Genomic DNA, 25,714 nt, shown 5'->3' on the forward strand with positions numbered 1-25,714 from the left:
GTGCTCTGCGCGCGCCCTTCCTCCCCGTCACTCCTCCCGCCCTCCCCCCGCCCCCCCCCTCCCCCAGCGCAAGACCTCAGAAACCGCTCAGTGCCCAGCGCGCGCGGGAAAGGCTGCGCGGGGCGTCCGCGTGAGGAGTGAGGCGCGCTCAAGGCGCCTAGCTTCCCGGGTTCACGGCACTCGGGCCTATCACCTCTTTCCCGCCTTATCCGAGCCCCCCCACACCCCTCCCCACCATCCCCTCCCCACCGCCTTCCACCCTCCGCGCGCGGGCGCCCTGCGCAGTGACAGCCATGGAGCCGGACGCTGGAAAGCATCTCCAGGCAGCCCGCCACCCCCTCCCTCCTCCTCGGCCACCTCTGTCACCTGACTCAGCCCCTGCCGGCAACCGCCACGCTCCCCGAGTTCTGGTCCTGATCGCGTCCCTGCTCCCCTGCCCCTTTCATTTTATTCCTCGTGGTCGAGAGAATCGTCCACGTCTCCCTATCGAATTATTTAAGGAGAGAGAGAGAGAAAGAGGGGGAAAAAAGAAGCCAGCCCAGCCAAGGCCACCCCTGGGTGCCGCCAATCAGCTGGCTGCGTGGCACAGTTTGAACGAAACTGCCGCTCGGCTCCCTCCGCTGTTCGATTCGGGAGCGGAGAGCAATGCAAAGGAACCACGCGGCGCGCGCGCAGCCCGGGCGACAGCGACGCGAGACGCTGCTGCCGGTGGCTGGCGCGGCTGGGGCTGCGAGGCCCGGGCTCCGGATCAGGTAGGTGGAGCCGGCCTTGCCCCGGGAACCTGCGTCTCTTCCCCACCCCCATTTTCCTAACAGCTCCCCCGCAATGCTGAAGTTGCCAGGCTGGGGCGAATCTCGGGTCCGACTGATGTTGGCCGTTTTTATTTTCGGTTTTAAGTTCAAGACAACAGGGAGCATCGGAGCGAGCGCTTCTTCCTCTTTCCTCCGCCCCGCGCGCGCGCGCTCCTCCCCCACAGGCCGCTCTCGGGGCCTCTCCGCTGACCCAGCGGTCCACGGCCCTCCAACACGCCCGTGCGCCCCCACCTTCTCCTGGGAGGCCGATCCCCCCACCCCCGCCCGGTCCCTTCCTTCTCTTCCACATCACTGAGCCTTTCTTTCTAGAGACTCCCCCTTCCTTCTCCCTGCTGCGGTCCACTCAGAACAGGAAAAGCAGGGGGAAGGAAAGGAAGGAGTGGCAGAAAGGAGGGGTGAGCCCAGGACACAGAGATAGATGGCAGCCGGGGATGTGGATGGGAGCTGGAAGTCGAACCCCAGGGCTCCATGCTTTCAGGCCCCAGGGCCGCCTGACCCGGTGTCCAGCCCTCTTTGGCCCTCAGCCCATCTCGATGTGTCCAGAGCCTCGCTCTCACTGGCCCCGGCCCCTCCCCCCCTACACCCCCCCCCCTCGCGTGTGCAAGAGGTTGTAGGACTAGGCCCAGATTTCCAGAGCCTGGAGACGTGGCCCACCATGCAGTGGTCTCCAGTTCAGGTGCTCGGGCCTAGTGGCCTGGCTGCTGAAACTGGAACCATCTGCACATCGAGAGCTGGCAGGGACCTTGTGGATCAGATCCTCTCCACTTCATCCAGGAGGAAAGTGAAGACCGCCAAGTCACCCACCTAAGGACATGTTGTATCGCAGTTTGCCAGGCAAAGCAGCAAGGCAGTGGGCATCTTCACCTTTCCCATCCCCCACCCTGTCACGTGATGTTGATCAGCCCCTCTGCCCAAACCCAAAACCGAAAACTGGGTCGAGTGAAAGGAGTGAGATTTAACAGACACCCTTACACTGCTCCTCTAAACATGGGCCTCGGTTGCTTTCAGAATTTACTGAGCAGGATGCTACCTTCTAAGGGAGTACTTGCTACCTTTCTATCTTGATTTTTTTTTTAAATCCTTTTTCACTATCCCAAGGCTGATTCCTCCTTCAGGTCTCCTCTAAAGGATCTCTGCTAAGAGATCTTTGGGGACCATGCCACAGCATTTCCCCCGTGTAGTACTTGGCGGGTAGAAGTCACTTTATTTAGAGATTTGTTTGCTGGCTTGTGGTCTCTGTTTCTTACAGCGGAATGTAAGCTCAGGAGAACCAGATCTTGGCTGTCTTCCTCTGCAGCTAGATCACCCCCTCTCCAAATAGCCTCACAGGAGAGAGAGGGACTCCACAACCTATTATTATAATTGGGCATTTGGCTTTATGAGAGACAAAGGAGAGGTGGTGCAAAGAATTGATCCTGGTAGAAAAACTGCTGCTGGACAAGAGTATAAAATTCAATAATGCTAGAAAAACGGAGATCTGAGGAGTTTTCTGGGCCCAGACTAGTCTATTAGCTGTGGCTATAAACCATGGTGAGGGGAAGCAGGGTTCTATTCTTCTTTTAAAGTATTATTTTTAGTAGTCAGAATTATCTGGGGAAAATACTCATATACATACATATACAAATACACACACATATACTTTGTGTGTATGTAGTTATGTACGTGGACACGTGCATATATAGACATCATACATATGTATCATATTGCATCATAGATATACATCATATATGTATATATACATATATAGAGAGTGAGAGAGAAAGAAAGCAAGGGAGTGAGGGAGAGAGGGAAAGACTGAGACTTTGAAAGGCTGAGTCTGACTTATTTTGGCTCAGGAGGTATTGTGCACTAAGTGTTGGATTTGAAGAGTAGGCAGGCTGCCAGACTAGAGATCTAGGGGAAAGTCTGGTCAGTATGGTTGGCAGAATTGTTTAACTGCTTCCTTGAAGGACCTTAGTCTTTTCTGTTAAACCCTTCAGATGATTGAGGCCAACTCCTTCTGTTAATTTATTATTATTATTATTTTGAAACAGGGTTTTGAAAAACAAGGCCAGGCTGGCCTGGAGCTCACAATGTAGCCCAGGTTGGCCTTGAACTTGAGGTCTTCCTGACTAATCCTCTGAAGTTTTTTTTTTTTTAATTAAATTACAGTTACTAATGTACTGGAGTTTGTCACCACACCCAGCTTCCCACTCAGGTATGACTAGCAACCTACTTTATTCATAGCCTCCTGGATTTAATGTTAATGACATCTAAAAGATGCCCTCACAGACACATTTAGACATGTTTTCTAAACGTGGGTACCACAGTCTTGACAAGTTAATACACGAAATTAACCATCCCCTTACTCCATCATGCTTGACAGATGGAACTTGTTTCCCAGCCAAATTTAAGTTCAGGGGTCTGTCTGTATTTAGTGGGCCTGTGTAGAATAAACTGTAACCATTTTTTTTTCTATAGGAATTTATTCTGCAGATAAAGACAGTTGTCTCCTTCAGGTGAATGCCATTTGAGCAAGAGGAGGATCGTAGAGTAGGACCTTTGCTCAAAGAATGTAATTTAAAAAATTGTACTTTAAATTTAATTGTACCTTTAATTGTAATTAAATTGTACCTTTAAATTTCAAATTGGTATTCCCTGCTGTCTAACACATGTTTTCTATCATTTGTGCTATATAGAAAAATCTTTTACTGTAAGCAAAATGGAATTAGGAAGGTATGCGATTCCAAAGACTTTTGGAATTCGAATGACTTTGGGCTATGGACTCTTTAAAAAATTGGAATGAAAAATTGGGCAGTAATATATGGGTATTTTCACTTGAATCACTCACTGTATTCTTACAGTATCCCTTTAAATTTGGATTTTGCAGGAGAGAAGACTAGAGAGGCCTAGAGAGGCCCAAATTCTGGACACTACATCGCCAGCAAATTCAAGGGCTGGCTGCATCAGAAAGGTCTGTGGACTACAAGGTTCGTGCTTTTTGTTTTCCCAAAGACCACAGACAATATCGAGTAATTTTTCTGTGGGTCACTTAGCAGACAGAATCATTGAATACTGGATCTTTCCTTTGCTCCCTTCCTTTGGAGTGGTAAGCTGACAGTTTATTTTCTATCTTTTAATAAAGGGAAACAATGTTCTGTTTAGTATCAGCAAATTTATCCCTTAGGCAGGGATAGGAGGGAAGATCTTATTGAGCATCCCTTGTCTTGTCACCTGACACACACCTAGGATCCACATTTATACCTTAGATAATTATCAAAATTCCATGAGACAAATTCTTACCATTGCACATGCTCTCAAACTCAAAACTCCAAAGACATAAAACAAAAGACACCATAAGCAAGGGTAATTCTTTGGGAGGTGAACACAGTTACTATCAGAATTTTCTATGTGTATATGTTCCTTTTGACTCAGATGTCCCACTCTTATAATGCATGTATGTACGTAAAGATACAAATTATGCATGTAAAATATATACACTAATGTATACAATCTACATGTGTACATATGCATTCTGTCTATGTAGTATTCATATAAGTATGGATAGAAGTATTTTTTTTTTGTCTGTCATGTGGCCTGAACTAACGCTTCAGCTCAAGGCTAGTGCTCTACCATTTGAGCCACAGTGCCACTTCCTACTTTTTCTGCTTATGTGTTGCTGAGGAATGAACCCAGGGCCTCATGCATGCGATACAAGCACTCTATCACTGAGCCACCTTCCCAGCCCCTAGAAGTGTTTTTTATATGTGTATATATACATATACACAGATACCCTTTGAATTGGCAATTTTGCTACAAGTATAGAAAACATACTATATAAGTGCATATAAGCATGTATGTATGTAAAATATGGAAAGTTATATATGCATATATTCCTCATGTACAATTATTGAAAGATTGTAAACACATATGCACAACATGCTGCAAGATTTTATTCCTATTGCCACTAGAAGTTCATTTAAGTATGAAGAAAAGGTTCTTCACAACAGTGAAGAACCATAGTAAAAAATGGGAGGAAAAGGAAACAGAAAGAGCAAAGGTAGTATTTTGTAAGTTTTTTGAAAATTAGAACTCACCCATAAAATAAAACCTGCAAGCATAAGAAATGAAGTGCATCCATATTGGAATTGCCAAATTTCTATTTTCAATGAAAGAAATCAAGTGACAGAATAGTGTCATCTCATATTTACTTTCTAGGTATGTGTTGGAGGAGAAAGATGTTTACCATTATACACGTGAATATTTCAGGCATAATTAAATTTTCTGTGGTATCGAGAATTAAAGTCAGAAGCACATCTCCAGTTCTTTTTCCATATAGGGCCTCATTGCTTCTGCCCAGGCCAGCCCCAGACTGTGCTTCCCTTTCTCCCAAGCATTCCCGACCATGCCTAGCTTGCTTTTGAGGCTATAGTTTTGCTTGTGTCCAGGCTGGCCTCAAATTATGATCTGTATCTCAGGAGTAGCTGGGATTATAGACATTCACTACTACCCACACAGCACAAATTTTGAATTAGTGATTTCCCTGGGATAGTGAGAATGGGGGTGGGAAGGTTTTATGTTTTTCCTTAATACTCATTACTTTCTGGCCTGTTTGTAAGTTTACTCTGAGGAAAAAAGAACTCTACCTTTAATCCACAGAAACCTGGGTTGGGGGCGGGTGGTAGTAGTGGCTGGCTCACACCTAGGGATTCTGATTCTGGAGCTGAAAAGCAAACATGAATTTTACATCTCCACAGGCGATTTGGACTTGAAAAGAAGGTTGAGACTCAATCCTTTCATGGGGACATGATTTTAAACTTGCTAACCGCAAGTGATGATGTGGGGCACCATTATTGAACAGATACAATAAATGCCTGGAAGTAAATGTTGAACGGAATGACAATTTTTCACTAGGAAAAAATGACATTAAATTTTTGTTTATGGTACGTTTTAAACGGACCAGAAGCCATTATATAATTCTGGAAAAGCCTTATTTAAATATTAGAAATTAGATAGGTGTCGAGGATGATCAAACATCTTTCCAGCAAGGCTGCATTTATATCTTTAAGTGGCATGTTGGCAGGGATACAGCTGATGGGGAAGGAATTTCTGTGCATGAGGGAAAATGATAGAATTTAGGGCCTTATAATTCATAGAAGAAACTCCACGTGTTGGCAATAATCTAATTATCTAAATGAGTTTGTGCACAGAGTCAGTTGCTGACCATTTTTGTTTATGTTATCTCTTATAAATATATTATAAAATACGTAGTAACATACATATAATATATAACACCCCTGACAGCTAGTAATTCAGTAAAGAAACTCCAAACTGAGATAACACAGAAACCTGAAGAACAGGCCTAATTGCACATATTTGTCTTGAGACACACTGAAAGCAACAACAGACACCCATATTCTGATATCTGTAGTTCGGTACTATATACCTGGTGCAGAATAAAGTGAAGTTCTTAGGAAGATCAAATTTAGGAAAGGCAAGGGAATTGTGAGATTTGTGAACAGATTATGGTAGAGAATATGTTTAAAATGGAATGAAGACCCAGAGGTCATATAAGACAGAGTTTAGAGGAAGCAGCCCCAACTACATGATTGATGATGATGATGATGATGATGATGATGATGATGATGATGATGATGATGATATTGCATTAATGGGAACTATGATAGTAGATTTAGTGTTTCAGGAGGCAAAATATGAAATGGAAATGAGATACAGTTTAGTTTCTGTAACTGGTGCTAAGGATTTTGACTTGAATTCTGTTAGAATCAGCCAGAGCTGATTCTATTAACTCTCAAAGTCTAATGCTGAGCCCTTCTGACCAGGCAGGGAATTAACAGGAGTTTAGGATCCTCTTTAAATTTCTGCTATAATGTGGATATCTAGGAATCAGCTATTTTGATGTCTTGTTCTTAGTTCTTTTCCTAGCAAAGCATTTGCTTTATGCTCTGTTCAGACCTCAGATTAGTATATTAGAATGAGTGTTCATTTTTTGACCTATATGGTGATGTACCATTGCTATGTTTAATATATTATCCATGCCAGTTGCATAGTGTTCCATCAGCAGCATTTGTATCAAAGCAAAATTTCTAACATTATGTAATTAAAAAGGCTGATATATGGAAGTTACTGCATTTCTGTTAAACAAAGTATTTTTTTTCCTTATGCATATTAAAATCTTCTGAGAAAGAGACTCATGAGGCAAAAATGAAGTCTCATTTGGATAGCTTAAATTGAGAAAATTTGTATAGAAAGTCAGAATATTAGTGGAGAATGAACATGTTTCCATTCTGATGAGAATGTTGCACAACCCCCACCAGCCTGTAGACTAGATACAATGTGTTCTGGTTGATTAATTTGTGGAACTGGCTAACAAAACACCACTTTGATGTTCCTTCTATTCAGTTTGCTCTTTCCTTTTTATCATTCTCTGCCATCCAAAAAGGGCTGATAGGCACATAACAATGTGAAACATACCCCTTTCTTAACCAGCTGGTTACTACATCACCTAGTCAAGATTTAAGGACCTAAAGCCTCAAGGAATTCAATGGGGATGAACCAGAAAGCAACCCCATAGGAAGTGTGTAAAATCCCCAACTGATGTTCAATTTCTCTGGCTGTAGTGATGTTTAATTTTGGTGGTACTAGGGGGATTGAATTAAGTGGCCCTGGCTTGTGAGGCTAGTAATTTACCACTGGAGCCCTGCACTCCTACTAATCTTTCTCTGCTTTAGTAACTTGTCAGATAGGGCCCCCTGTTTTTATCTAGGCCAGCCTCAGATCATGATCCTTCTAGCTATGCCTCCTCCACACTTTGGATTGCAAGTTTGTATCATCATGCCTGGCTTGTTGGTTAAGATTTGGGGGGGGGGGACAGTCTCACTAACTTGAGAGTCTCAAGGCTGACCTTGAACCATGATCCTTCCAGTGGTCACCTTTTGAGTAGCTGGGATTACAGATGGGAGCCACGGTGTCTAGTCATCTAGTAATTTTTCAAAACATATTTTAGGTTTTTTTTTTTGCCTTTGCTCTTTTCCCTCTAATATTCTTAAACTTTTCTCTTGGTGCAAACTCCCACATTTATCCAGTTAGGTTTTATTCCTTTAGGTTAGAAATACCTACTTCTCCAGTACTTTATAAAATTGAACTTACTTGCTTAGCTCACTTAAGAAACTAGTTCTATGGCTCATGCCTGTAATCCTAGCTACTCAGGAGGCTGAGATCTGAGGATCACGGTTCAAAGCCAGCCCGGGCAGGATAGCGCCCAAGCCCAGAGTTCAAGCCCCACTACAAAAAAAAAAAAAGAAAAAGAAACTAGTTCTAGTTGCCTCACTGACAAAAGGAAAGGCAAATAGCAATAGGGAGAATCAGAGCAAAGATGAAATGAGAAAAACCTTAAAAGTTAAACTAAATCTTTATTTTTTTGTCCTTGTTCCCTCAAACTTGTTTGTAACTTTCCCATGAACTTGGATAGTACTCATAAAGAATTCCACCTCACAGCTCCAAAATTTCAAATAATGTTTCTCCTCTCATCTTTTATTAACTCTTCTGTATATCTTTGCTTAGATCATACTATAGAAAATTCTCTCTCTCTCTCTCTCTCTCTCTCTCTCTCTCTCTCTCTCTTTCTCTCTCTCTCTCTCTCTCTCTCTCTCTCACACACACACACCACAGTCATGTGTACAACAATTACAGAAAGACTAGAATTTTTACTGGTAATAGGCTACAGAAAAAAAATTCAGTCCAATTCTCATTTTTAAACATGAGGGAAATTGAGGCTAATTAAAGTTACTTCACTCAGTGGTCATATATCAAAGTAGTTAAGAAGCCTGTGTAGGAATCAGGTCTTCTACCTCTCAAGCAGTTCCTAATTTTCCTTTCCTCCATTTTCTTTTTATCAAAGAGTTACAAACAGAATGGGAGAAGACATTGAAAAATATTGAAATATTGAAGACAATGCCAAGTAATTTCTAAAATTAAAAATATCTTGCTATTTACTTATTTGTTTGTTTATTTATTTACTTATTGCTGGTTCTGGTGCTTGAACTCTGGGCTTTTATGCTCAAGGCCAGCACTCTACTATTTGGGCCACAATTCTACTTCTGGCTTTTTGTGGTTAACTTGAGATAAGAGTCTCACAGTCTTTCCTGCCCAGGCTTGCTTTTTGCTATCTTTGAACTGTGATCCTCAGATCTCAGTTTCCTGAGCAGCTAGAATTACAGAGGTAAACCACCAGCACCTGGCTTTATTTTGCTTTTAAAATATATAACTACATGTATGTGTGTATGTGTGTATGTATGTGTGTATCTGTCTGTCTATCATCCATCCATCTAATCATTCATACTGCCATAGCTTAATCATTAGAAGCAGGAGGAACATGAGTTTAATGCTACTAGCCCAAGCAAAATTAGTGAGACCCTATCACAGACACAAAATACTAACAAACAAGTTGAGGGCATGGCTCAAGTAGTACAATGCTTGCCTAGCATGTGTGAGGTCATGGGTTCAATCTACAGTATCAATAGTTCAATCTACAGTATCAAAAAAAAAAAGAAAATGAGTGCATATTTTGCTTTTTGAAATAACTCAGTGGTAACTGTAAAAAGTTAAAAATTCATACACACACGTGTGTATGAGTGTGTGTGTGTGTGTACAAAATGTTTTATTTTGCCACAACTAGGACTTAAACTCAAGGGCCTAGGTGCTATCCCTGAGCTTTTTTTTGAGGGAGGGGGTAGGGTTCACTGTATATATATTTTTCTTTTTGCCAGTTCTAGGGCTTGACCTCAAGGCCTAGGTGCTGTCCCTGAGCTTCTTTTGCTCAAGGATAGAACTTCTAGCTTTGTCTGTTTATGTGGTACTGAGGAGTTGAACCCAGGGATTCATGCTAGGCAAGCACTCTACCACTAAGACACATTCCTAGCTTGTATTTTCTTTTTGTCTTTTTGTCTTTTTTGGACATTGCACTTGCTAGGCAAGTGCTTTGCCACTGAGATACATCCCAGACCCCTGAGATTTTTTTTTTCCTCAAGGCTACTATAATTCTACTTGTAACTTTTTTGGTGGTTATTTGGAAATAAGAGTCTCAAGGACTTTCCTGATCAAGCTGGCTTTGAACCTCATTCAGTCTCCTGAGTAGCTAAGATTATACGTCTGAGCCACAAGTACCCAGCTCATAATTTGTTTTTAGTGTTTCAAAAATCTCCATAGAATTTCAATGTCAGTGAAATTATTTGTATGTTTTTAATTGAAGATCTGTTGTCTACTTTCAAAATACATAGATTGGACACTGTGTGTACTTGCTATATATGAAACTAAAATACCTACTAAATGTTAAGTAACACTGTCTCACCAGTGTTTGGGGTTTTATGAGTCTTGATCTTTCCTTTTGAATTGATTTAATTTCTTAGTTCTGAAATTACTAATTTTAACCAGAAGTGCTCAAGAAATTTAGAACACAAATTTTTTCCTTCATAGTAGTCACACTTGTTTTCTGAATCCATTCACTTAATTGAAGAAACATAAAAATGAAGACAAGTGAATCATATTTATTCTAAATTCAATGTAATTCTAAAGGTAAGTTGGAATGTAGTTCTGGCAGGTAGGAGGGTTTGTAAACACCCAATAATGTTGAAGACTTAGATACAGAAATTAACAGGTAGGGAGTCAGAGGCAATGCTTATCACTATACTAACATATCCTTCCATAGCACATATCCTTCAAAGTGGAGTCCTTAGCAAATTTAGTATCATATATCTCTTTGTGCTGCTAGCAAATCAAAGAAACCCTTGGGCCAGGTGGGTTTCAATTGAATTAGTTTTGACATGGCGTAAGTTACAGTACCACAAATGGTAGTTACTTTCTAGCACTGTTTCAGCTTTGTTTTTATAAAAAAGTGAATAAAACAAAAACAGTGCAACATAGTACTGTGGAATCCACAATCACCTTTTCTTGCTTTATATTCTCCATATAGCAAGTTGTCACTAGGAAGGATCCCACAAATACATATTTTAAACTGGCAATAAAGGAAGATGTTTTATGAGATATTTAAAGATCATTTTTTTAGGATTCAGTGTACTATAACTACCAAATTCAAATACTATGAAACTGAAGCAACAAGGGAGAAAATAAGGGAGTTCATAAGTTAGGTGAGATAATAATTTATTTTCTGTAGGATTAGGGTTTGAACTCAGGACTCTGCTATGTAAGCTGTCTTCCACTTGAGCCACACTCCATTCCTAAGAGGGCGATTTAAATTATCAATTGATTTATGAGTAGTTGAGTAGTTTCTAGTAATTATACAAAAACATAAACTTAAAAATGTTATCCCTGTAGCTTATAATGATTGGCCGCTGAAGTAATAACTAGTATATTTTCTGTTCTTATAGCTTACTTTGAAAATAAAATCTATTATCTTTTTTTTCCTGGTGTTTCTTTTGAGTGCTATTCTGTAAAAGCCATTTAAAACAATCTGTTTATATTTACTGGATCTTAAAGAAAAAGTCACCCTAGGAACTTAAAAGGGAAAAGGGAGATGATTACATATTTCTGCTTTTGGAAAGTGTTAGTTGTTTTCATATTTATCATTCATGATTTTGGATGTCACAGAGGGAATAAAACAATGAGGTTTGTAGTGTGAACTTTAAATTTTTCTTTCTTAGCTATTTTGAAATAATTTTTAAAAATAATTTCAACCATCCCCAGAGCTCTTCCTCCTTATGCTTTGTAAGCTACTATTTTATTCTCTGCCTCTATCATCTTGATTGTTTTAAATTCCACATATAAGGCAGATGTGCCATTTGTCTTTTTTGACATTTCATTTAGTGTAATGTTATTTGAGGTGATGGAAATGTTAACTAGATTGATTTAATAATACTACATTGTATTTATGTGTAACATTATTTTTACTTGACAAATGTATAAATTCTCAATTTATAGTAAAAATGGAAAAAGAAGAAAAATGCAGAACACATGTTCGAAGCCCCACATCATCTCACAAGCTTATAGGGGTATTTCTGTGAATTAAAACCTTTTTTAAGGTATAGTCCATGTCTGGGTTGGTCTTAGCAATTTACCCATGACTGGTGGGCTGTTCTTAGTTCATCTGTAGTTGTCTTATAGTTAAATTAGTGCCTCAGCAGTTACTGTGATGGTACAGTATTTTTGTTTCTAAGATGTCTTCAATACCTTGAACATCTTACACACTGAAGAGACTTATGCAAGAGATTGGGGACTGTAGCTTCCTAAAGTATACATTCCATTGTCTGAATTATGCCAGTTTATCTTGTAAGGTTCTGTGAATGTAATATACCCATGAAACTAACCTAAAAATGCAATTGAGAAGAATCATATGAGACTCTTATTTTTTCGTAACATCCTACACTCTTATCACCTCAAAATTATTTAATCAAAGTAAAATTTTATAGCACTGTTTCAGAAATAAACTTTTAGGTTGCTACAGTGACATTGTTTATTTTTACAAACACTGTTGATGTAATAAAGACTATATCTAGAAGCAGCTGGGGCACATTGCTTTTTGGGTAGAAAGCAAATAATTATTCTTTCTTTAAACTTGATTTTCTGTAAGTAGACATTATGTTTACCATTTGTATTTCACTTTTTGTAAACTTTGAAACATAGTAATACTGTAAAATGTTTCTGTTTATAGCTATCTTTATATCCTTTGAGTCTACTGTGTCCAGACTCTGTGTGGTGGTGTGCACCGCGGTTGTGAAAATGAATAAGATGACTGCTTGCTTGCTGTTGGTGAGTTACAACATGGAGAAGGAAAATTAGCTACACTTATAGGGCTTAATTCAGTCTATGATAGAGAAACATAAAGGAGGGGTCTCAGTTCAGCTTCAGGATGAACGAAGGCAATTCAGAGTGGATTCATGTGGATTATGAGTATGCATAAGGCTTTGAGTTTGATCTATCTGAAAGACCCTCATATATGATGCCTTTTGCCTCGGTATGAAGGAGTAAGAAATCCTCCCTAGATGGGGCCTCGGATACATGGACTGGCTAGCCTCCAGTTCCACAAGCCAAATAAAGTCCCATTGCCTATACTTAAAAGCAAACTTCCACAAGCTTCCGAGTCAGAAAAACTTACTTTACATATCATGAAATAAATATCTCATAGCATGTTATTCCATATTTCTCTGCCTTATTTTCCTATCTAGAAAGCCATTTCTATCTCTTGGGTTTAGTTGTTAAGTGAACAAATACATTTGAAAGCCTGGATGGTATAACTGTATGTCAATAAACACTTCTCTTCCCTAATAAGATGTGGTCTGGTTCCCAGTATTGATCTTCCCTAGTGATGTATTATTTGGGAGAAAAAAAGAACTGATAGAGAAGTAAAGACTTGTGCATTTAGCATAATACAATCCTTCTCTGCAAGTCTTTATTCTCAAATATTTTTCTCTTCTTTCTGTTAAGTGTACATTTGGTATACTAGACACTTAGAAGAATGCTGTTAAAATCTTAAGTTTAATTTTCTGTGGTATATGTAAGTAGGTTTTAGAAATTGTTGGACTCTCTTATATACACTTACTACAAAAAGCAAAAGGTGTAAATATTTTTGAACCTTTAATATTTCAGAAATGACCAGTTAAGTTCATGAAAATACATTTTTAAGCCAAACCAAATCCTAGATCCCAATCTATACTGCTTAATCTTTATTAAATCAGTGAAGTATCAGTTGTTCCAATTCTATAAGGAATTAAACAACACTGAAAATTAAGTTCCAAAGCAGTATACTAGTAATTTGTTCAGCTAGAATCCCACAAGCAATCATGTTTTTAACAGGTTTATACTCATTCTGCCTTTTCAGCACCATTTGAGAAATAATCCCAAGATAATTTACTGGGCAAGTCCATCTATCTTCTAAACACTGGGAATATTCCCCTGAAATACTCTATAAAACAAACAGTGAGAAAAAATGAATAAGGAAAATAAATAGGTTTAGATGAAGCTAATCTAGGTGTTGGGTGAAAAGAAAAATGGTATTGGCTTGCCATATGCCATAGTTCTGTTAAAAATCTGTAGTTCATCTGTACACAGTGGTGCAAGACTGGAAGGCTGGGGCAGGAAGATTGAGGGATTGAGGGCGCTAGACTAGACTGTGTAGAGAGGCCCTGTTTCCCTTTGTTTAAAGCAACAACAACAAAATCTTTCTGTTTGACCTCTTTACCAAGGACCATGAGTTAGTCTCCCCGTTAAATACATTGTCAGAAAAGAACAATGCAAAAGTTCAAACCATCACTAAAATCTTCTTAAACAACAATTCATAGGGGGATTTGTGTTCTATCTTACATAGCACATCCTTAGAATGCGTGTTCCAACCGTGTTCTCACGGTGACATTGCACTGACTTTGGATGCATCCTGGGTGCCAATTCAATCAAGACTTAATTGAAAGCCAGCCAGCACCTTTGGAGAGCTGCTGTTTCACTGGGATACATTTTAGTACACAGGGGCAGATTTGCTATGGCCCCCATGTCTCTCCCTGTCTGCTACCTGAGGGAGCTGAGCGGGAGTCCTCAGGGCTTCTTCTGGAGAGTGTTATTTTGCAAATGAATTGTCCTGCACTGCCCAGATGGCAGACCTTACCGGGTGCCCACCTCACTTCCACTCCCCCAAATCTAGTCTTCTGGGTCTCCTCTAGCCTCCAGGAATTACGACCTACAACTGGGGTTCGCGGGGAAGCTCCTCCAGGTCAGTAGGGGCAAAAGAACCCACTGCCTGCGCCCTAGTTGCGATCACCTCCACCACCAACACCCACCGCAGCGTCAGCTCTGGGAAGGTTCTCGGCTGTCACTGTCACTTGTGCGTTCCATCCATCACCAAGTCCAGAGACGAGCAGGACACCTGGAGCACCACACATCCCTAAAAGTCGGTGATCCAGTTTTGCCCCACCTTTCTGCCTTCGGCTTCTCCCAAAAAACGTGTAGCAACTTATTCCTGTTTGGCTCCTCCGGGGAAGCTGAGTGGCTGGGGAAGGCTGGACAGGCTTTGAGAGGCTCTGCTGTCCGGTCCTGTGTTGCAGCCTTCTTTGAACTGGGTTTGAGGGAAGCGGGGTGCTGGGGAGGAAAAAATGTCCTCGTGGGGCGGCCGGGGGCGGGAGGGAGGGACTTGCCATCAATCCCCCGCGGCCGCGCGCAGGTAGCGCGCCACCTCCCAGTGGCCCCGCTCCTCAGCCAGGTCCACGGGCAGCCGGCCCCAGGCGTCGCGCACGTCCAGCCGCGCCCCGGCCCGGTGCAGCATCACCAGCGTGTCCAGAAAGCCCTCCCGGGCCGCGTCGTGCACGGGCCGGGTGAGGGTGGTAGGGTCGGCGCAGTTGGCCTCGGCCCCGTGGAGCAGCAGCAACTCGGCCACGCGGGTGTTGCCCATCATCATGACCTGCAGGGAGACGGGGGGACACAGGTCAGGAGGAGGGCTCTGATCAGAAGATGCAGAGATATTTTGTAGGAATATGCACCCATTGGTGTGAATAGTCCAGAGAAAGGCTCAAGGAAGCTTGAGTCTGTTTTCCCTTCTTTGGCTTACATCTCCCGACACGTTGGACTCTTTACTGAGTCCAGTGTTAGTCACCAGATGTGAAAGATAGAGCCATCTGTTATTGTGGAATCTTCTACTCAGTTTAATTGGAAAATGTTATTCATTTTGTTAAATTATCTATGAGCAGAGTTAAGTGTAAATAGCTTTTTAAAGTCTTAAATTGTTTTCCATTCTTTTCTTATTCCCCTCCCCCACACTTTACTTCAGGTCCATCAATATTTATTAAGTAGTAAACAAAAGATGGAGTAATGCTTTAGAGGAGACAATAAACAAGCTTTTTTAAGGTTTAATTTTGCTTAGTTCTCATTGTTAATTCCCTGTGGAAGGGGTTTCCTTTTTATTGTCATATGAATCTGTTCTTAAACAGTGTAGTCTAATTTGAACCAAGGCTGGGGATTAAAAATAATAAACCATGATACATCTCCCATCTTATAAATTAGGAAAACAAATGATTTGTTATAAATAAATCTTTCACCATTTTAACATTTTAATATTATAGGCTAAAATTAAAGTGCAGTATATGTAGTGCAACATAATAATGTCACAATATTAAAAATATACAGTATTTTATAGTCACTAGGATTTCATAATGTGAACTAGTGAAAACTTTGATATTTGGAAAGAGCTTGAATGTTAGCAGTCAAACCCAAACAATATGTAACTTAGGGAAAACAGAGGCAAATCCCAGAGACAGCCATTTGTGTCCGTGTACATGGTGCAGGCATTGCTTTCAACACTACTTTGAAAAATCAAATGTCCAGAACAGAGTTATTTGTTCTTGTAGGTTCATGTGCTTTGAAATGTACTATGTAATTGAAAAGCAGTGTACATCTAGCATTTATTTTTTTATTTTGTTTCATGAATATTAGAAGTATTCATTTCCTCCCTTAAAACATAACTATAAAATATCATTTTTGCTAGTGATGTAAAAGCTATTTTACTTATAGAAAAGGGGAAAGTAGTTCTTGGTAGCTCAGAAAATGGTGAATTATAATTGTAAATAAAACCTTTTTATAATTAGTATAAGTTAAGTGGTTAAGAATACAGTATTATTTTGACTGCTTGAAAATATTCCTTATTTGTTATGACATTTGCATACTACTATGAATTAAAAAGAAATGACCATTTTCTTTAAAGATCTAAACTATTAACAAGATCCTTTAATATCAGCTTAGTTTTGAAAAGTGAGAAGTGAATATCAAATGTGACCATAACAGTCAACTTTATAGTGCAAAGTCATTGTTTTAGATATTAGAGGAATTAAATGATCACTAATAAAATCCTGATTACTAATTAGGATTAGTAGATAAACACTGAATAAATGCTTGGTAACAATAATAAGACTATGAAAACTCTACTACTATTCAAAACCGATCTAACAGTCTTTGAATGAAATGTCTTTGTCATCTCCAAATACTGAATTTCATCAACTAAACAGTAACTCTAGAAGCCTATCTATGTTTTATCTCTTCTGCCTGGTTCAAGAGACGCTGCTAACATGAAAAATATAAAAGTACTTCAGTAGTAGTGTGGTCGGGGCATCCTATCTTCATTCCTTTGAATCTAAGTCGCTTCCATGAGGAAAAAACTTACAAGGATCCAAAGCCACTCCTTCAAGGTTTGCGTGGACTTTTTTTCTGGCCCACCATGAATTTTGTGGAACTCTGGAGTTTAATCCAAGCTGTGTAACTTGTCGTCTGCTCTCGTCGTGATGGAATGTGGGCAGTCAGAGCACTTCTCCCCAACCCACCCGTCCTTGCCCCACGTCCGCCGTCAATTCCCAACTGGCATTTTCCTCATCCCTCTGCCACTGAGCTAGCAGAATAAACAGTGACACGTTTCTCTACCATCGAGAACATTAACGTGTGGGAGGGGAGGCCGAACATGTAGCTCGATGGACAGGACTTGGCTAGCCTGCAGGGGACCCTGACTTCGACTACACCTGGCACTGGGGAAAAGAAGAAGAGTGGAGGGAAAGAGGGGAAGGGGGGGGGAGAACGAAGGAAGAGAGGAGGGAGAGGAGGAGGAGAAAGGGGACAAAGAAGTAAGGGAGGGGGGGAGGAGGGGAGGGCAAGAGGAAGGGAGAGGAAGGGGGGAGAAAGAGAACGGAGAGAGGAAGGGAGGGGAGGAGAGGGAGAGCCACGGGAGAAGGGAGAGGGAAGAGAGAGGGACAGAAAGGGGGGAGAGGGGCCGAGACCGTGAGACCGAGGGACGGGACCGGGAGAAGCAGGCCCCCGGCGGGAGCAATGGCTTTTTCCTCCCAACCCCATCTGGAAGCTTTGCCTGGGGGAGTCTGCCTCGCGCCGGGCTCCGCACGTCCAGCCTGGACGCGGCCGCTCGGGGCCCGGGCCGCGCCCGGAGCCTCCGGGGCGCCGCACGCCCCCTGCCGGCGAGGCCGGGCCTCTACCTGGATTGGGCGCCTCCCGTAGCAGTTGACTCGGTTGGGGTCGGCGCCGGCTTCCAGGAGCTGCCGCACCTTCTCCACCTGCCCCCGCGCCGCGGCGCCCGCCAGTCCCGCGTCGCTGCCGCCGCCGCCGCCCCCGAGCACGCCCTTGTCCTCCGCTCGCATCCCGCAGCCTTCGGACGGTCCACCGCTGCCGGTGATTTCAGCGACTCTGCACCTCCCTTCCCCTGTGCACACCGCCCGGCCGGCGAGAGCCAGGCTCCGCGTCGGTTCCCTCTCTCTGTCCTGCTGCGGCTGGACACAGCCCCGGGCGATGGCCGACCGGGCCGGAGTTATGTCCGGGCTTGTCCTGGCGTCCGGGACCCGGGCGCTCGCGGCTCGCTGCTGGGAACCAGCGCCTCGCGCGCCGCGCCGCGGACTCGCAGAGTGGGAAGCCGGCGGGGAGCGCCCGAGTTCCAGCTGGGCGGCCGGGGCCGCTCTCCCCGCCCCCTTAGGCCCCGCCCTCTTCCCGCCGCCCGCCCAGGCCCAGGCCCCAGGGACTGGAGGGCGGGGGAGAGGGGCGGGCCCGCAGCCGGTGACGTCACGAAACAAGGTGGGGTGGAGCTTGGGCGCGGAGGACTCCGCCCGGGACGATCTAGGACGCAGGCGCCTCCGACGCGGTTGTCACACAGGCCGGGCTGCAGGCTGGCGGTTTGCTGAAGCCGAGGTTGGGTTTTCTCCCTCCACCTCCACCTTCCCTCGCTCCCTCCCTCTCTCTGTCTCTCTGTCTCTGTCTTTGTCTCTGTCTCTGTCTCTCTCCTCTCCCTCCCTCTGTCCCTCTCTCTCCCTTCTCCTCCTCCTGCTCTCTCTTCGTCTCTCCCCCTCCCCCTCCCTCTCTCCGTCTTGTCTTCCTCTCTCTCTCCTCCTCTCTCTCTCCTCCTCCTCTCTCTTCCTCTCTCTTCTCTCTCTCTGTTTCTCTCCCTCTCCTCCTCCTCCTCCTCCTCCCCCTCCCCCCTCCTCCTCCCCTCCCCCTCCCCCTCCCTGTCTCCCTCTCCTCTCTCACTTCTACTTAGCCCTAGGACAGCCAGTTTCACAAGTGGCTGAGGGAATGCCTTTGGAACACAAACAAAACGAAACACAAATCCCTGCTTTCTTAAGTCTAAATGTGGCTCCACTGCTCCTGTCATTTAGGGTAAACCTATCCTTTGTCTCTGGGAAGGTGGCCCAGTGGTAGAGTGCTTGCCTACCATGCATGAAGCCTGGGTTAGGATTCCTCAGTACCACATAAACAGGAAAAAGTCGGAAGTGGCACTATGGCTCAAGTGGTAGAGTGCTAGCCTTGAGCAAACAAAGCTCAGGGACAGAGCCCAGGCCGTGAGTACAAGCCTCAGGACTGGCAAAAAAAAACAATGCCCCCTTCCCCCCCAAAAACTATTCTCAGACAGTACTTCAACTTCCCAAGTTTCACATATTGCAACAACCTTAGCAATGCTCTTTGAGATGTGTCTTCTGTTTGAATTAGTCAACCAGAAAAATAGTGGAAAATCCCGAGAATCTTGTTTTGCATGTGCACTTTTTTTTTAAATGATTCTTATTTTGAATTATGGGTGCAATCGTAAAGTAAGTGACGACTTGATATATATATATATATATATATATATATATATATGTACACACACACTCACATGCACACACATTTTAAGAATCTGAGATTCCTGGTGGTGCATCTGTAGTTCCTGCTATTTAGGAGGCTGAGACAAGGAGGATGGATCATTTGAATCCAAGAGTTCAAGGTCAACCAGGGCAATCATCACTCAAGAGCTCTTCTAAAAAAAACAAACCCAAACAAAAGGCCTAAGATCACAGTCCCATAATATTTATACCGTATATCTTTGCCCTCTTACCTCTTTGAACCCACCTCAGCAAGTATTTGACTTATTTATCATAATAAAAGACTTTACACAGTAATAATAAAACATTAAAAAACATGGGTGTGGTGCTGGGCCTGTTATTAAACAGGCTGAACCTGTCATTAAACCCTCTTCTGAAGATCAAGCACTTCTTTTCCTCCTAGGTGAATTTGAACTAATACATTTATTACTTTAAAGGTTTAAAATATTACAACTGATAGTATATTAAGTTACGAAGAGAACCACATATTTTGTATAAGTTACTTAACACCTCTGGTGAGAAATTATATGAATGGGCCTCTTCTAACACCAAGCAGTTATTTACAACTTAAGTTGGGAGTGCTGAGGAAGACTGCACTTATTCAGTGAAAAGCTTCAGAACACATCACTTGTAGCTCAGGCTCCCCCTATAGAATCAATAACACTCTGCTTTAAAGACAGTGGGGCATGGAAATACTGGTTACAGATGAAGACCTACTGACTCATTACAATTTTTCTCTTTCCCATCTTACCCCAATTTCTTAGTTTTTTGTTTAACATCTCTACTTTTTACTCACATTTGAATGTCCACATTCATCTGTGGTAGGCATCACTTGTTAGTGAACATTTCATTCTTAGGCTTAGAGAAACAGAAATCTATTTCTGGGTGAAAAGCATGGATAAGCTGTTTATATTTTCTCTTGAGAACCAGTTTCAATTTACAGTGTATTGGGTATTACAGGTGTGTGTACGCAAAATGGGAGGAGGAAGAAAGATAAACAGTGGGAATTCAGAACCTTTGAAATGAATGCCATGGGTATTTTGCCAGTAACCTGAGGAGCTGAGGCACCATTCTGATATTAATGGATGTGGTGACAAATTGACTCAGTTCAGAATTTTTTTTAAATCAGAGAAGTCTACTTACTCTGAATTTAGGGTACAGTCTTTTAAAGTGTTTCTATAATAGAGCTAGTAATTAAAATTTTGTTCAACAAAACTTGGATGTGTCCACATTTGGATAAGACACGATCCTTGCTTTGTAAGAAAATCTTTGTAGTAGCATTCAGAACTGATAGAATTTTTAAAGCTAATATGATAATTATGCTGAGAGATATATTTACAGGGTATTTTGGAATGAAGGCAGAGGGGAAATTAGTTTTGCATGAAGGTGCCATGATTGTTTTAGAGTAGGGGGCTGATAAATGAGAGTATTTAAAAGATATAGCAGATGTCAGTTAATTCCTGTGTTCTCAATTTGGCCTTGGATTCTTTTTTCTGGGATTTATCAAAAAGGCCACAAAAAGGTAGTCTGTAACAATTTGTGAGCCACCTTTTTGTAAGGTAGACATGCACATTGTGTGTGTGTGTGTGTGGTGGGGGAGCGGGGAAGATTTGGAATTGATAAGGAAATGAAAATTGTTTTTCTTTGAGGGAAACATAGAAAACAATACATAGTAAACCAGGAAAAGAGACAATGAGGAGAATGAGACATTTCCATAAGGCAGAATAGTTGAGTTTTGCTGAGCCAGCTGGTTGAGATGAATTTGGGGTAGGGGCATGGGCTGTTGCTAGCACCACGGACAGCGCCAGCATGCCTAGCTTCACTGGGTGGTCCTAACCTGCTACCCAAATGAATTCCTGAAGCATCACCCCTAATTTTCTAATGCATTTTATCCTCTAAAATCAAAGGGGCAGCACATGGAAGATCAGTGGACTTTTCTCCCCCTCTCAAGATCAAACTGCTTATCATGGTTTTGAAATATCATTGGGTTATCTAATATTTTCTCTATAAAGAAGAGTTAACATTCTCTGTATTTATAAGGAGAAAGCGGGGCGGGGGGGGGGGGCGGGGGGAAGACTCTCCACACTTACTGTGACTCTGTTCCAAGTAGATTACAAGTCTTGTTTCATTTAATCCTCATAAAACTCCTATATAGCTTGCATTAGTATCTCGATTTTACATAAGATAAAGGATTAGGGAATTGTTGGAGATGAAGTTTAACCTGTATGGCTTCAGAGCCACTGTCCTTTACATTAAATAATATGTCCTCACAGCCATGATAGGTTAAACTGGAAAAGAAGCAACAGAGCTACTTATAATTATTTTTTCCACACTGCGTTTTCCAGGTGGCTCACCTCCCAGCACACCCTTTAGAGACTTCAAAGAGAGCATTTCACACACATTACAATAGCGCATTTGTCTTGAACAGTAGAGTGAGATAATGAAGTATTTTACCTCTCTCTGGAGCCCAGCTGTCTCTAGGATGAAATACAACCTGTTGTTAATGCTTCAAACACATTTAAGGGATGAACTGGATAGGAACGCTGCTGAAACTTGGAATTGTAACAGTCGTATCTTTGTAAGTGAGAAGGGGAAGGCAGGCTTGGAATTTTGGAGATAAATCGAAGGGAATGAATAGAATCAGTTCTAACATTGTACATGATACAGATATCTAATGACAAGGTTTAGATTCTAATTGGTGAGACTAGATAAGAACTTGCCATAAAGGTATGAAGATTATTTAAATGGGCAAGAGAAGTAGTGGCCTAATCATATCTGCATTAATGTGTTCTTTTGCAAATGGTTGGACCTAACAATGTTTCCTAGTTGGATAAAAGGAAATTTAGAATCTCTTTTGGATTTTTTCCAACTTATAATTGACCCATCTCCTCCTATTTCATTTTATCAGTTGGTAATTATTGTTCCAACACCCACAATATCCCCATAGGTCTTTCTTTCTCTCCCATTTCCCCCCTCCCTCCCTCCTTCCCTGAGGAGGTATGCTCCAGCCCTTTTGTTTTTGAGCCCTTACTAATAGCACATACTATATACTAGGTTTAGCTGATTAGAAAATCAGAATTTTCATTTCAAAACAAGGCAAGTGACATGAAAGAAAAGTTATGATGCTGTGTGAATGTGAAATGAGGAAGTTGATACAATATGTTGGTCAAGGAAATAGATATTTGAATTGAGTTCTGCAGCATTAGGAAAGAGTACTAATTAAGGTAGACAGGCAATAGTTACAAGGGAGAGCATTCTAGGCAGCAAGAAGTGAATGTGGTAAGCTCTGAGAAGAGAGGAAGACCAGACATCTTGAAGACATTGTGGTGGAGGACTGGGGATATGAAGAGAATGTGGCTAGCTGGGGTTGGAGAAGTAAGTATGGCAAAATCTTGTAGCAAGGTATAGACCATGTTAAGGAATTTCATCTTAAGGAGAAGCTACTGTGTTTATGAAGAAAAGTATTTCGATCATATTTTCAGTTAAATGTAATTTCTTTGCATGAATGTTGGAGAAGAATTTGGAGAAAAGGCACAAATGAATAGTGAGCAGTGAGTTGTTCAATACTAGATTAGATGGTATCTTGAGAAGAAGGTATTCGCCAGCTTTGTGCCGTGGGAGAGTTTTGGCACTCATGGCCATGAACACTGGGCCAGGGGACAAGTTTCAAGAACTTGAGTTTCCTGAGACTGAACTTGAGACATGATGAATTACCCATATGGAGATCTCTAATGAAGTTAGAGAAGGGTTTAGAACTCAGCATCATGTGTATTCCTAATTTAGACTAACCCATATTAATAAATTTTGCAATGCAGTTTTCTAGCAGAAATTGGAGTATAGACTCATATCTCTAAGAAAGAACAATGTAAACAATGATGCAATCCTAATAACTGATTAACAACCCTTTTTAGCAGAAAATTGATAATACATGATGATACCAGCTCTTCTCTCTAAGATTGCTTAATTGTTCTGAAAATAGTTTTCGTATTTGTTTACATTGCTTACACTTTTTGTTTTAAAAGTTCAGCTTTTTGTTTAATTACTAATATATAAAGACCAGCTACCAAGAAATAAGTTAGATTTAAATTCAAATGCACAAGAATCTACTGAAATAAAATTTAGGGGATTAAACAAAAATCCTTAAGAAACATGCCAGGAGAAGGCATTTATCACATAATATTGCAGATAAGGATCTCTTCCAAAATTTCTTAGGGTTGGGGGTATAACTGAATGGGCTCACTTACTTATTATGTGCAAGGATTTGGGTTCAAACCTCAGTACAAAGAGGAATAAAATAATTCTTTTTCCATGTTCATTTTACCAAATAACCAATAAACAAAACAATATTATTAGAAAATCACCTAAAATAATGACTTTTTGCTTGTTTTGTTTTTTTGAGACAGGGTCTTACTGTATAGCCTAGGTTGGCCTTTGACTCATGATCACTTTGCTTCTCTCTTGAGTGCTAGGAATACAAGTGTGTACTACCATGTCTGGCAAAATAAAGCCTTTTTTTGTTTGAAGAATTTTTTTAAAATAGTTGCCCTGTTATTGGGGTTCCAAGTCTGTGCTAAATTATTCAATTCATCTAATAGCCAATCAACAAATATTTATTGTGTTTCTTATAGGCACTCTTCTAGGTCTCAGAGTACATTGTGATCATGACCTTAATTCTAGCATTTTTTGTTGTAAAGTTAATCACATGACAAAAATGTAAAATCAAACTTAAAATATTAAAAAAAACTTGAACGCTTCTGTTCTATACTACTTCATAAGACAGTCAATTATTGGCTTGAAAGAAATTACTGTTCATATAATATTAAGACATATAAGGGGTTGGAGGTGTGGCTCAGCTGGTAGAGTGCTAGCCAGTGAGTGAAAGTATCATGTACTAAGTTCAAGTCCTGACCTCAGACAAAAAAGATATTTAAAATTTGTGTTATATGAGTAAAATTTAAATTCTCACAATTTCAATACTCATAAACTGCAAAGTGATTATTCATTTAAGAAAACCTCATAGAATTGAAAAACAAACAGAATTTGGTACCAAAATTAAATGTTAGAGTTTTAACTTTTTGTTTGCATAGTAGATGAATACTTAAAATTCAGTAGTAAATATCTAGATATGGTAATAAATCAAAATATAGGTAAAGTGACACTTTCAAAATAAGAGTATCATGAGCAGAAATTCAGTATCATTATGATGGCAGTTCTGGATTTTAATTTTGACACCCTAAGTCAAAACCTTTGATGTGGTTATAAACCTTAGCAATGTTGAAGTGAAAGTTTCAAAATAAATTAAAATCAAGAGTTAACAAAAGCATGACATGAGATAATTTTAGAACTCTTCATTTGCTACTGTAGTTTTAAATTAATACTTGAAATCTAAAAGTGAAGAAGTATTCATGAAATTCTGGGCTTATGAACTTCATATTGATTTTTATACATAGTTTGTAAAATAATTTGCAATCCCATGTAGAATTACTTAAGCAAACTTTACATGATAAGCTTTTATCAATCAACAATAACTTACTCTTTCCTGGTGAATGATACAAAACCCACCATGTATCTTTTCACAGGTTGTCTGATTATGGCAAAATAAAATTTAATATTGCCACACTAATGTGTAGGTAGCTGAATATGGAACAATATGAAAATCAGAAAGAAAAATGGCATAATAAACTACACTAAATAATCCAAGAGTGACAAAACCATCAATAAACTGTGGTTGGGAATAGATTAGTCTCATGATATCACTACAAATTTGTTTATTAATTTAAAAATGGAAGTGAAAAAATGGAGTAGAGATGAGAGAGAGAGAGAGATTATTGACTTTACCAGAAAGGAGACCTTGACCATATAAAATTGGAAGCTCATCTATATGAAATTCTTGATGAACTATTTAATTTGAATCTAATCACAGACAAGTTGGTCTGAGAAATTCAGAGTTTTGGGTGCTTAGAAGTATTGTTGATCAAGATACTTCCAAGGATTTTAGATTTTAGAGAATACTAGTTGTCATACTATGATGGTTCCTCTACTTTGTGGTGGTCAGGGTATATTATTCACCTTGGAGACACACCTAACATTGCCTGAACTCTGCAGAGAATACTTATCTTCCAGGGCTGAGGAAAGGAAGAGCAAGGGGAAAATGTCTCTTTCAAATTTGATTTACAAATTATCAAAAAATATTTTAATGACTTGTTACCAAAGATTTCCTTTTTTGTGTATACCAGTCCTGTCCTTTTACTCAGGACCTGGGCACTATGCCTGAGCTTTTGTTGTTCCAGG

General features: G+C 41.0%; 2 protein-coding genes and 1 long non-coding RNA gene across 3 annotated transcripts in view; 2 read left to right on the forward strand and 1 right to left on the reverse strand.

The window, feature by feature from the left end:
• Positions 1 to 293: 293 nt before the first annotated feature.
• Positions 294 to 25,714, forward strand: part of LOC138817017 (uncharacterized) — a 136,278-nt gene continuing 110,857 nt past the window's right edge. The window contains exons 1-3 of the mRNA XM_070007380.1: positions 294 to 752; positions 3,682 to 3,781; positions 12,478 to 12,575. Coding sequence (XP_069863481.1) covers positions 294 to 752; positions 3,682 to 3,781; positions 12,478 to 12,575 — 657 coding nt within the window. The remainder of the gene's footprint in view (positions 753 to 3,681; positions 3,782 to 12,477; positions 12,576 to 25,714) is intronic.
• Cdkn2b (cyclin dependent kinase inhibitor 2B) lies at positions 14,880 to 18,176 on the reverse strand. The gene is made up of 2 exons (XM_070008038.1): positions 17,777 to 18,176; positions 14,880 to 15,210 (listed from the first exon to the last, which is right to left on the reverse strand). Exons 1-2 carry the CDS (start codon positions 17,936 to 17,938, stop codon positions 14,950 to 14,952), a joined length of 423 nt encoding a protein of 140 aa, XP_069864139.1. The 5' UTR covers positions 17,939 to 18,176; the 3' UTR covers positions 14,880 to 14,949.
• Positions 18,391 to 25,714, forward strand: part of LOC138817611 (uncharacterized) — a 105,443-nt gene continuing 98,119 nt past the window's right edge. The window contains exon 1 of the long non-coding RNA XR_011368903.1: positions 18,391 to 18,479. This is a non-coding gene — a long non-coding RNA (uncharacterized lncRNA). The remainder of the gene's footprint in view (positions 18,480 to 25,714) is intronic.

Source organism: Dipodomys merriami, unplaced genomic scaffold (assembly GCF_024711535.1).
Source record: "Dipodomys merriami isolate MVZ:Mamm:240054 unplaced genomic scaffold, mDipMer1.0.p SCAF_11, whole genome shotgun sequence".
Classification (NCBI taxonomy): Eukaryota; Metazoa; Chordata; class Mammalia; order Rodentia; family Heteromyidae; genus Dipodomys; species Dipodomys merriami.